Here is a 12794-nt window from a genome sequence, read left to right on the forward strand (position 1 = left end):
AAAAGAGGATAGGATCGAAAACAGATATGGCTATGACTTACTATTTTATAATGCTTCGATACTAATGAATAGAAAATTACAGTATTCACACAGAAAAAAAATGTTAACTAGTATTAGTCAATACACACTGGTACAAACACGCACACACACACACAGTTTAATACAGACACTGTGGCCATGATATTTGTTCTATTGTTTTAATTAACAGTATAGCGCTGTGCATACTTCCAAAGTGATATGAGAATTAGCACAAAAGAAAGAAACCCTGAAATACTCAGACAAGTTATGGCAAAATGAGGAGCGAGCTCCCTCTTGTGGTCTGATTCGAGACATTCCAGTAAACAGACAGATATTCACCGAGACGTCACTGACCAAGCCAAAGAAGATAAACAAGGCCTTTTTTCCGGGTAGCAGAACAAAAATTACGGACTTCTCTAAACATATGGCACTGCTCACAGTAATATTCACATCAGTAAACAAAAATAAAATTCTGACATGTACAGGAATGCAAAAATGAAATAAAACATCGCCATTTCCACGTATTCTATGTATAAGTAACTTTACACGCTTGATTTTAAAGTGACAGTATCATAGCACAAATTGGTACACTGTGTCAAATATTGTACACACAACCATCACACATCATTATCAAGAAATAGTAGTACAGTAAAATGAAATGATTAAAAAAAACTATCCCCTTCTCATCACTAAACTTCATATGGTGCAGTAAAAAAACTAAACAAAACAAAAAAATCAGTATTAAACCATCATATGCTTCAAGGCAACAGAATCTACAAACCAAGAGTTAACAGCCTACAACTTGAACTAATCAGCTCGCCTGGTCGTAAGCTCTCAAGGTTGCATGTGTACCTACAAGATTGAGATGTGGAAGTACCTGCAATCCCAGTGCAACACTCTCAAGTACACTAGTGGCTAGTAGAAACTAAAATTGGGCCAATTTTGATGTCGGTGACATCAATCATAAGTCCCCCAGTCCCACATGAGAGACTCAAACTCACTTTAATGAATTACTAGTGCATTCAAATGGTGCAATATCAAACAATAACTGGAAACTTCAAAGGCACAGTTCACCCAAAAATGAAAATGACATCATTTATTAACACTCAAGTCGTTCCCAATTGTACAATTTGAAGAATGTGTTGGGGACCTATTTTGTTTTGTTCTCCATTGACATTAACTGTATAAACAAAACAGGTTTAGAACAACGAGTAATTAAATTTTTTTTGTGAACTATCCCTTTAAGGAACACAGAATTAATGAATTTGATGCTGATGTCATTTAGTCTATCAGTGTGAAAACAAGACAGTCTTTCTTGCACTGGTTTAAAGTACTGAGCCACTACTGTAGATTCTGTTGAAATGTACGGTATTCCTGAGTATAAAGGGGAGATCGGGAAGAACCTTCTCCCTAACAGCAGGCGGACTATGGGCACTGCGATCATGGCTTGAACAGGGCTGCCGCTGAAAGATCGGTCCAATCGGTGACGGGCTGAACACCAGAGCCTCATAGAACAAGGAAAGAACAGAAATAAGGCCTTCCCGTGACACATTTCACCATTCCGATAAACGAAAACGCAACGTACCTGGATGAAAACTAGACGTCCCATGCACGCACACAAACGGAGACTGAACAAATCAGCTGGGCTCACACCTGCGCAAGTTGCTTCTGATTTCAAGTATGCTACATTACCAAATTACACACAACCGATACTGTCACTTTAAAATGGGTTAAACACAGTATTCACAAATGTACATTTAAGGCTTAATTGTTTAGCACTAACAATAATAGCAGCAGTAAAGCACTTCTGTATTAATAACAATAAATCAAAACAATAATAATAATAATAATAACAACATTAATAATAACAATATATTAAGGTGATCAAATGAAATGGTTTCTAAGATGAACAGCTTCATACAAGAGTCCGAACCTCCCCAAGAGTGATTTCAGTCCCCACCAAATACAGAAACTTGGCCAGGCCTTGGACCTTTTTAAGCAAATACTTCCTTCTTTTTTTTTTTTTTTTAACCAAGCAGATTCACTGTGTGTCCAACCTCTCGCCCTTTATCTGTTAGAGAGCACTATCTTTAGTAAACGCACTACTTCACAAAAGTCGGAGACCACCATATTAATGACACATTCAGATTAGAGCAAACAAATGACATGTCCCCTGACATCAGAAAGTTCCTACTGGGAATCTGAAGGACTGGCTGTCCTTAAAACATTTGGGAAGTGAATTCATGGTACAGTACAGTTACAGTAATGCTACACAGATGTAACAAGGCTGACGGAGAGCCCATTTCCGATGCCAGCCACCACCACGCGCATAAAAAAAAAAACACACACACGCACACACAAAAAAAATCCCACAGTACCCTGGAGGTCAAGGTCAAGCGGAGAACGGGTTTGCTTTGGGCTGAGCGGTATTTTTGAAACCGGTGACTGCGCTGTGGGGACCGACATGTACGGCATGCTACTAGACAGACGAAAAATGAAAATCGCACACTTGAAAACAAAACGTACCGAAGCAACACACGTAAAGGCCAATTTTCATGCCAGAAAATGCTCGGCTGCAGTCTGCTGTTTAACTCCCTTTAGCTATCCAAACTGCGAGGCCTAATACTTCACACACCCTGATCTCTGCAGCTGAACCTCTCCAACATACGTGTATATATTAACTATATTCAATATTCTGATTTATATATTAAATCATATATAAACACAAACATGTTTTTGTCTTTTTTGTTTTGTCCTTAAGGGACACGCGTTGCCTTCAGGCTGAAGAAGTGGCCCTGGCTCTTCCGCACGCAGAGAGGAGGACAGAGAATCCGAGAAGTGTTACGGAGAAAGTGTCTCTTGCCATCACTAGAACTAGAGGCAGAGCACAAGTTTGCGCTCTGTTCTTCTGGAGTCTAGACGAATGCACGACGAGTGTGGTCGGGGCGCGACTAGATGCTCGGAAAAGTTCCGCTATGTTAAGATATGAGCAGTAGAAGGGATGGACACAAACTCCCTCAGGATGTTCTTGGCCATCTCGATATTGTTCTGTGCAATCATAAGGGCTTTTTGGATGTCCTGATGGGAGTAGCCCTGGCTCAAGAGGTGCTCGATCTCACTGCTGATCTGCTGGCTGGGCCCTGGGCTCGCTCCAGGGGGAACCGGGCTGGGCCTGCGTTCTGAGTTGATGCGACGGGGAAGAGGCTTAGGAGGCCGCTCAGGGGCTTCAGTGGGGTCCATGGCTGCTGAAGACACAATGTAGAATCAAAACGATGTCAATAAATAGACACTGAAGTCCGAGATAATGAGCATAATGCGGTTGCTGTTCTAAAATAAGGAAGAGAGGAAGCCTCTCATGGGGCTGAAATATGATCTAAAATAAATATAGGTGGAAAAAGGAAATGGCAGTGCTATATTTGCTCTGTAAATATATTTAAAACATATTGACTACAATAGAAATCTAAAGATTGGACACACTTGACATGAATTGACTTGGCTTTGTTTCCTCATCTAAAAAAATATTCTGAGATTAAAAAGATGTTTTGAAGTTACATGAGGCTGTTAAAGAGTTAGAAAAAATAAAATATAGATATTAGATAACTACATTATATACATAAGTTGAGGTACTAAACTAAAACTATTACCTTCAATCAAAAATTTTTTAAAAACTAATTAAAAAAGAGGCAAATTTAATACAATTTAAACTAAAATAAAAATGAAAACTGAAAATATAAATATACAAGCCAATACAAAATATTAAAAACTATATTATATAAACTTATAAAACAATATACTTCTTATTTAAATACTGTTTAAGTAAATAATAAGGATGTAATATATACAAGTATAAATAATACTAAAATTACACTTGGTATGACTTACTTGCTGCTGCTCCAAGATCCATGGTAAGGCGGCTGAAGGCTGAGGATGTAGGGTTAATATCTGAAAGCGTGCGTCGGGCGAGATTGGCGGGTATAAAGGGCTTGGGATAGTCATAGCTGTTCTCCTCTTCCTCGTCACCACATGCACCAACAGGATCCCTCTGGCCATTCGAGCAGGTCAAAGGAGGCAATTCAGAGTAATCTAAACAATCAAAGAAACACAACATTACACATTTCAGAACACACTAGCAGACTGCCTGTATAAAGATGAAGAGCTTAAATCATGGCAGAACCTGAGTCTCCGGCCTGATGAGGTGCAGAGGCAGTAAGGGCCTGGGCTTGGATGTTGTACATAGCTTCGTACATCTGTGGGCTTTCTAACTCCATTTCATTAAGCATGCTCCTATAGAGGTAAACATGGGTTTCAGTACATTGAAAGAGATCTGATATCTATGTCTAGTCTATACAGAGCATCTCTAGGAGTTTTAAACCTTCATGGCAGCTAAAACAAGTTTACCTGGGACTGTAAGAAAGTGGAGGCACAGCTTCCCCTGCAGCAGAGGGCAGCACCGGCCGAGAGGATGGAGTCATGTACTCAGACTCCTCATCGTTCTCACAGGTGTCCTCCCCGGTCTGAGCTTTGACTCCTGGGAGAGGCCTGTCAACACACATGTGACCGCTCACTTTACAAACGGATTCAGAGCCAGTGTAGGAAGAGAGGGGGTGTCTTTATGATACTGGAACAAAGACACACTACGATATATGGGTTTTGTCTGTTTATATAGATATACCGGTATATATTTATATGTAGAACGATAGAATTTGACCAGGTGACTTGAATAGCTCAGTTTGGAACAATTATGTCTAGAATTGTGATTTTATTTTGTGATTTTGTGTATCTGTGCAGGAAATAAAAAAAAAAGCTGAACTTCATCTGAAGACTTTTTGAGTGCAAACCATCCTTTTAGGCTTGAATGATAAAAAAAAGAAAAAAGATAAAAAACTAAATCTGGTTGTTTACACTTTTTACAAGAACAAACGAAAAAACTCTTTTAGTAACAATAAGGTGAATCTCTTTTTTCATGGTCCACAATGGCACCGCATTGGACTTTAGATTTGTATAAAATTGTGATTAAAAAAAAACTGCATCAGAATAATACTATTTAACTATTTAATACAAGTGAAAACTATTTTATTTATAGTGCAATTGTAAAATTACAATTCTAATATTTATCTCCATTTTTTAATTTTCAAATATTAAAGAATAATTTTTTTAAGGTTTGCTGTTGAATAAATATATTTATTGTCAGTTTCAGAATTAAGTTTTGCACTGTGTTCTTTTACACACAAATGGCTCATGACAGATTGTTTCAGCTTGTTTCACACATGTAAATGATCATAGCGCCACACTTCACTCTGAAAGCAGAATTAAGTTATTAACTTCTGCTTTAAGTGCAATTTCCGGTTTTCTTTTGATGTGCAGTACTTTGTGCTGCCCTAGTTGTTTGTGTGACATCGTCTCAGTGGCACCTACCTGATTGCCAAGGAATAGATGGCATTAGCCGAGGCAGATGGCTTTACTTTCGGGCAGTCATAATTTGACCCGGGATTGGAAGATCCGAAACTCTGTACACGAAGCAAATTAATGTTAGATAAAAGTTCAGATTAGGCTTCTATCAATGTGAAAATATGGCATGTGGGTCCTCACCAGCTGGTGGTCGAGGCTGGGGGGGCCGCTGTTCCTCAGACCTTCTGCTCTGGAGTCGAGTGTGGAGGGCAGTTGGAGAGGCAGAGAGTGTCTGTTTGAGAGTTCTCGAGACAAACGTGAGTCTCCACTTGCTGGTGGCTGTGATGGAGCTTTGGGTACAGGCCGGGAGTTCCAGTCCGGCATGTTGCGGTTAGGTGGGGCAGGAGGAAGTTTGTCCCGAGGAGGTTCTCCAGGCGTACTAGGGAGAGGGCGTCTCGGGAGCCGGTTGTCTGATCCGGTTGGGGGTGGTCGGTCTGGGGGAGGAGGTGGGGGCAGGTCCCTAAGGACTGGGGGCAGCGGTAACGGCTTGTCCTTATGATGGGATGGGGCCTGGAGATGGGAGGAATAAACCAGATATTAAAAACTGAACATCAAGAAGCACTCGTCTAATCCTAACTTCCTATTGTTTTTCTGAAGCGTTTAAAAAGAATGCTTCATACATTCTAAGATGAGGTACTAAGGGTGAAAAACTTGGTGAAACATTCCATGCTAGTGCATTTACCTTGGATGTGGCGCCTGGACTAGAGGCCCCTGGAGGGTTGGTTGGTCTGAGAGGAAGCAGATCCAGCCGAGGAGGTACTGGAGGAACGACGGGCTGAGGGGCAGCTGACAGCGGTGAGGGCGGCCTCTCGACCTGTAACAAGCAAAACCATTCAGCATACGGCTATACTGATGCTAAATACTCACGCCAACATTTCTGAGCCTTTACCACAATCTGGAGCGGAGTAATACTAAAGTGTCTGCAGGAAACGTTATTTGGTTTGGATTTGTAGGAATCCTTATATTAAACTTCAAAACACATTACAAAAATAATATTTACTGAGGCAGGTGACAGCTGAATCAATGCAGGTTGTGGTGTCTTTATGCAGGTTTAGCAAAGCAGAATGGTCCAAACCCATAATGAAATAAAGCTGTTCTTACTTTAGCACCAACCAGCTTGCTAATCATGAAAGGAGAGTCCTCCAAGCGATCATCATCGTCATCATCGTAGCTGGGCGAAGGGGCTCCCTCCGCCCCAAACATGCTCGTGCAGCCTCCGTAGGATTTATTGGGGTCCTTGGGATCGAAGGGGTCAACAACGATGGGTTCAGTGCCCTTAATTTCACAGCGACAGAACGGGCAGCCCTGGCCCTCTGACTCCTAAAAGAGTGAGAAAACAAACCAAGAGTGAGAAAAACTCACGCGTGTATCCAGACAAAATGGACAACTGAAGGTTCTTCAGGTTTACCTGCCAGGCTGTGAGACAGGAAGTGCACATGAGGTGGCCACAGGGCTCGATCTTCACATCCTTGTCATTCTCAGCACAGATCTTACAGAGCTGGAATGTAGAGCCCATCTCACAGTAGAGCTCATATTGTTCCTGTAAGCGATGAAAAAAGTGGGTTACACAGATTATGAATTTAGGTGTCTGACTGAGATAATAAAATCAAACACAGACCTGTGTGACTTTGATATGGTCTTGAGGCGAGGGCTCACACAGCCCTGTGAGGTCAGGGTTATGTGTGCGGCCATCAGGGAAAAGGTAGCTAAATGGGAATAAAGTCAGTCAGTAAGACACACTGAAAGTCTGAGGGAGGTGAAGTGTAACATATGATGCTTTATTACAGGGTGAGATGCTGTGTTGACTTACAATCCTTCCCTAAAGCCATCGATGAGGGCCTGGAAGAGGGGTTTATTATGAGGAATGGTCTGCAAGATATTCCCATCAGCTGTGACATAACCAATAGCCCACTGGCCAAGCCGCGTACAGCTCAGTCTGAAAATATAGCTTTAACCAAGAGAAAATGTGACTGTTACAACAAACACTTATGACATGAGATAAAAGAAAGAGGACAATCTAACAGTGTCAGATCAAGCCATCACTGAGAAACGTGTCTCAGTGCATTATGGGTGGTCATATGATTGCTTTACTTTGAATTGAGGTCACTTGTGACATCATGGTACTTATACAATACATCTATTGATGGGAGGTACCATGCTGATCTTCGTGCTGCTTCGAGTGGGGATTCAAGCAACTAATGGTGCATTGTCCCATGTAAGTCCTGTCACTGTTTATGTAATTGTCGCAGATAATGCTGCTGTGACAAGGCTGAAGCAATGAACACATCTGAATTAAAAAAAGACTTGGGTGAATGGCTGAAGCCCAAGACACCAAGATCCTTGAGTACTGGTACTAAATCAATAGCTGAACCAAAAGATTTCATTCTGCCATTAATCCCATCTTGTTGTCCCCATCCAATGACTTTATGAAAAAAACAAAAAAACAAAAACACACACACAAAAAAAAACACAATAAAATGACGTTTGTGTTGTTTTGATGAAAAAAAGTAATTGATCAACTTTTGGACAGACAGAGAGATAAAATGACTAGAAAATAAAACAAAATATCATAGCTTTTTTTGTATTAAGAAGAAAAATAGTAATTTAGGTTTATGAAAACAGGAGTCAATATCCAAATTACTGGGTGAAGTTTTATTTTTGCGTAAACTATCCCTTTAACAGTGACTTGTGCAGTGTTTGTTTTACCTGCCGGGCTTGTGGATGAATTTCTGCAGACGAGCTTTGACTTCATCATAGGTGAGAAAGGCCATGTAGCCTGGATGAGTAACTGCCAGGCTGTTCCAGTTTCTAAGCAGTGATGACCAAGGCTATATAAAAGAAAAATAACATGTATAGTTTTATTCCTCCAAACACCATTCACACTGGGAATGTTGTTGCATGTATATACAGATTACATCTGACAGCAAAGACACTCATAGTCCCTTGTGTGATGACCTCTAATCTCCATTAAAGAGATGAAGAGAGTCTGAGTCAGAGAGACTGAGAGTGTTGTGGACGGAGTGGTGAGTCACTCTGTATGCCAGTGACACCACTGAAACAAATTAACTCAGATATCTGTATATAAATATCACTTAATGTCAGTCCAATTCGTAAAACAGGCGTTTCATTCAATGGCGAGGTGCCAGTGTGAAGCCACATCTAAAAAATTTAAAAACACACGTCAATGTTATTTCCCTTTCTAAAGCTCATCCAAAACCACAGGACTGTTGTCTACAGACACAGTTTATCAATAGAGACAAATGCCAGTATATATAACACATGAATGAAGTCATTTAAAAGTACTTTTGAGAAATAACACTTTCAAATGCTCATTTGATATAATCTATAGGCTACATTAAAGGTGATGTTTGGGGTGACGGTATTATTTAAGAAGTACTTTTAAATGACTTTGTCCATGTGTCCATGGCATCTTCCTCAGGCAAAACTAATACTTCCTCTCACTGACAAACACTTCTGAGAATTTTACTTGTTCCTTTTTTTAAAAAGTGGTTTGACACTGACCAACAGTTTGCCCTTACGCAAATTTCTCTGTCTAAAACTCACTTCACAGACTATAAAAACAGGACCTGTGTTTCTTTTTTTGTTTGAAAGCCACTTTAGTAGCTGTACTAAGAATCACAGAGCTCAAACTGAGAGTTATAAACACAGCCCCACTACACTGGAAGTTAATTCAGTATGCATTCAGTCGACATACACCACAGTTCTAATGACTGGGATGAATCTAATATAATTTGATGTAATGGTCAAAACTGATTAAGTTATTTTTTGAAAGAAATCTCACCAAGGCTGCATTTTTTTGATTAAAAGTAATGTTGCAAAATATAATTAAAATGTAAAATAACTGTTTTATAGCTTCATATTTTCTACATTTATTTCTGTGATGGCAAAGCTGAATCTTCAGCATTCATTACTCCAGTCCAACATGCTCATTTGCTGCTCAAAAACATTTATTATTATTATCGATCTTAAAAAAACTGTTGTGCCGGTTAACATTTTTGTGGAAACCATGATGATAAATCTTTTCAGCACTGTTTGATAAATAGAAAGTTCAAAAGAACCGCTTTTATTTAAAACCGAAATCTTCTGTAATGTTACAAATATCTTTAGTCACTTTCATTTTGATCATTTAAATGCATCCTTGGTAAATAAAAGTATTAATTATACTAATTAGATTGTTTTTGGACATGACAAGTTAAGTAGTGGCTCCGACACGGTTTCTGTGAAAAAGTTATTTCCGTCACTTCAGAGCGGGCTGCATTCACACATTTTCAAAATGCATTGTGCATCAGCTGAAACACCCCAACATTCACATCAAATAGCTGCAGAGCAAATATGGGTCAACCAAGCCACCTTTCCCCCTCTCAGATTACATATTATCATTATTAAAAATATTCAGTATTTACTACCCTAACCCAGGACGCCTAATCATGCTTGTGTACACTGAGCAAACACATAAAACAAAACCGGTTTCCATACTGAGGTATCCGTCTCACAAAAGTCCACTTACAGTCAAAAGGCTGTCGAATAGAAAGAGTAAAAAAAGAAGCCTGTGACTGGCTCTCGAGCGAAGCGGGTTCATTCAGATGCTGATGAGAAGCGTGACCTTGCTACGTGGAGCTTCGTCAAAAAGCTTTGCGGGCTCTCTGTAAACAGCCGGTCTATTTCTGGCTGCATGAATGAAGCTGAGGTACGGTGCAGCACAAGCGCTCTATACTGCAACTGGAACGGGCACAAGGCCAGCCGTGCCATGGCTGTTTTAAGTGCTCTAACAGACCAACATACCGACCTAAATTATGACATGCTGTCAATGTTAGCTTGATTATTAGATGTATTAAAAAGGGCCACATTTGATTATAGCTGCATCATTTATAAAAGTGATCTTGACCCACTTTTCACCCGAAATAGCTCTGATGTGAAGTAAGGAAGGCTAATTAAAGGATAGATGTGATTATGGCCTATTGAGGAGAGAGGGGAACGAGAAAGCTCTGGACCGCTGTGATGTCTGTGCTAGAGCACTCTGAATAATGAGCTCATTACATAGACAGCACTGCACTGCCAAGCAGCCGACAGATGATGCATTCAACAGCTGCTGTATTATAGATTCATATTCTAATCTCAATAGTCAACTGTTCCATGGAAAAATCAACACGACTAGATTTGTACTTATTCTGAAAACGACGCGAGTGGCGAAACTCGTCATCATCAGGATGCGAGGGTGTTGTGGATGGTTGCCAGAGCATTGCAATGCAGATGTTAAGGTACACTTCCATTCAAAGATTAGGGTCAGTTGGATTTCTTTTTTGAATGGATTTCATTTTATTTGGCAAGAAAGCATTCAAATGATCAAAGTGACAGTAAAGACTTGTTTTGAACACTATTCATCAAAGAAACCAGACATTTTTTTTTAAACACCGATAATAAGAAATGTTTTTTGAGCAGCAAATCCGCAAACTAGAACGATTTGTAATAATATTTTACAATATTACAGTTTTTACTGCCTCCATACTTTTGAACACTAGTGTATTCTAAATGGTTTTGACGTTATGCACTAGTGAAAACTAAGTATAATCATTTAAAATAATAGCATGATTGAAGTATGACTCATGTTTGTAGCACAGAAGGGTTGCATATACACTTCTCTATTTGATTCAATTTAAACACTTTCGATTTGGATTTGGATTCTATCAACTTTAGTTATCATCCGTCGACTAGCTAAATACTTGAGGTTGGTTCAAATCCCCAACCCCAAGCATGAGCAATAGTAATCGTAATCTTACCCTAGCAAACACCACTAATTATGTGGTTCCAGAAATAAAAAGTGTGTGTACACACAAATCAAGTAGAAGAACAGAAAAACCTCAAACATCTCTGTTCTGCATTGTTGCTCTCAAAGGGTATATAATTAGAGCAAAAATCCCAGAGAGGTTAGCAGCAGTTGCCATTAAAATAGGTCAAACAGCTCTCTTCTATAGCTGATGCATTTTCAAATCATCTCTCGCCCCCTGCTCTCAGGAAATCGTGTGCTCTGAGGAGTGCAGACAAGCCTGTTTGAGCTACAAAAGGCGATAAGAGGCCTCCATTCAGGCTGGCTTGCAGCCATGAGAACCGAAGCATCAACACTCAAACAGCGCCTCCATACCCACAGCACACGGCCACACAACAATAGTCATTGTCAGACCTTCCTCTACACCGAGCTCAAGCACAATAGAGCTAGTATGTGCTTAGAGGAAGTGATGGAGTGATTGAATGACGCACCTGGAAAAGTCTGGTGAAGATGTCGAACTCAAAAACGGAGATGTAGTCGTTGCAGGTGAGGTCGATGGTGGATTTGAGAGCCATGGCCTCCAGGCCCGAGCTGATGGGGTGAAACTCATGCAGGGCCTGCCGGAACACCTTCCAAGGCACGATGGTCCTGAAATTCAGAGAAATTCAGGTTACGTTATAAGAATCAGACTGTTTTGTGTTCCTTAAGCTTGTCAAAGTCCAACTTCTTTTGTTTTTCCATGCCATTTAAAATGTGTCATTTTAATCTGTTACAAGAACAAAGAACACATTAAGCCTCTCACTTGTCCCCAAATGATCTTCTCCAGAACTCTGCGGCGTCCGCTTTGGTGATTCTGAAGTTATCCCCTTGAAACAGGCCGTTGGGAAAGATGGCTTTGAGTTCGGCGAGCATGTGACTGAATATCAGCGACAATTTCGTCAGGTTTCGTCTGAAACAGAGGAAAGAGAACAGTTTTATTTTCACTGAGAGGTTTGATAAATCCATAAAACGGTCTCTGTAATTTAATAACAAGACACTTTAAGACCAAGCAAAGAAACTGAATGGAACACAATACTTAAATATGGTCTCTATATGTACATGTCTTGTATTGAAAACACTTCAAAGTTTTAAAATACAACTTCCAACAGATCTCCACTATCTTTTTTCAATTAATTTCAATAATAAAATAAAGTGGCTTGAATACGAACTAGAACACTGAAATAACTTTTACTATATAATCTGATACCACTGCAAAAACGTGACATTCTTCAGTATTTGTTTATTTGTCATTTTTCCAAAGCAAATGACTAAACATTCTTAAATCAAGGTTCAACCATAACATTATGAAGCTGACACAGAATAGCGTATGCTGCTTTCGTCCAGCGTATATTCTCCAAAATGGCGCTATGGTGATGGAGAAAGACACAGAGGAGAAAAATTGTTGAATAAAGATGTTATTTTAGTTTTCGTTACGTTAGTTTTCTTCACATACAAAAAGGATTCTCGTAAGTTAATAACGTTATGGTTGAATCACTGAAGGCAG

The 12794-nt window shown here is 39.8% G+C and overlaps 1 protein-coding gene across 1 annotated transcript in view; it reads right to left on the reverse strand.

Annotated features, from left to right (window-relative positions):
• Positions 1-183: 183 nt before the first annotated feature.
• LOC132108017 (E3 ubiquitin-protein ligase CBL-like) overlaps positions 184-12794 on the reverse strand; it is a 39571-nt gene continuing 26960 nt past the window's right edge. The window contains exons 3-16 of the mRNA XM_059514457.1: positions 12054-12200; positions 11743-11899; positions 8173-8294; positions 7277-7414; positions 7085-7172; positions 6875-7006; positions 6568-6786; positions 6149-6280; positions 5608-5976; positions 5434-5525; positions 4417-4557; positions 4193-4302; positions 3901-4101; positions 184-3260 (exon numbers count right to left, since the gene is read on the reverse strand). Coding sequence (XP_059370440.1) covers positions 2992-3260; positions 3901-4101; positions 4193-4302; positions 4417-4557; positions 5434-5525; positions 5608-5976; positions 6149-6280; positions 6568-6786; positions 6875-7006; positions 7085-7172; positions 7277-7414; positions 8173-8294; positions 11743-11899; positions 12054-12200 — 2317 coding nt within the window. The 3' untranslated portion in view covers positions 184-2991. The remainder of the gene's footprint in view (positions 3261-3900; positions 4102-4192; positions 4303-4416; positions 4558-5433; positions 5526-5607; positions 5977-6148; positions 6281-6567; positions 6787-6874; positions 7007-7084; positions 7173-7276; positions 7415-8172; positions 8295-11742; positions 11900-12053; positions 12201-12794) is intronic.

The sequence above is a fragment of the Carassius carassius genome, chromosome 28, assembly GCF_963082965.1.
Source record: "Carassius carassius chromosome 28, fCarCar2.1, whole genome shotgun sequence".
Classification (NCBI taxonomy): domain Eukaryota; kingdom Metazoa; phylum Chordata; class Actinopteri; order Cypriniformes; family Cyprinidae; genus Carassius; species Carassius carassius.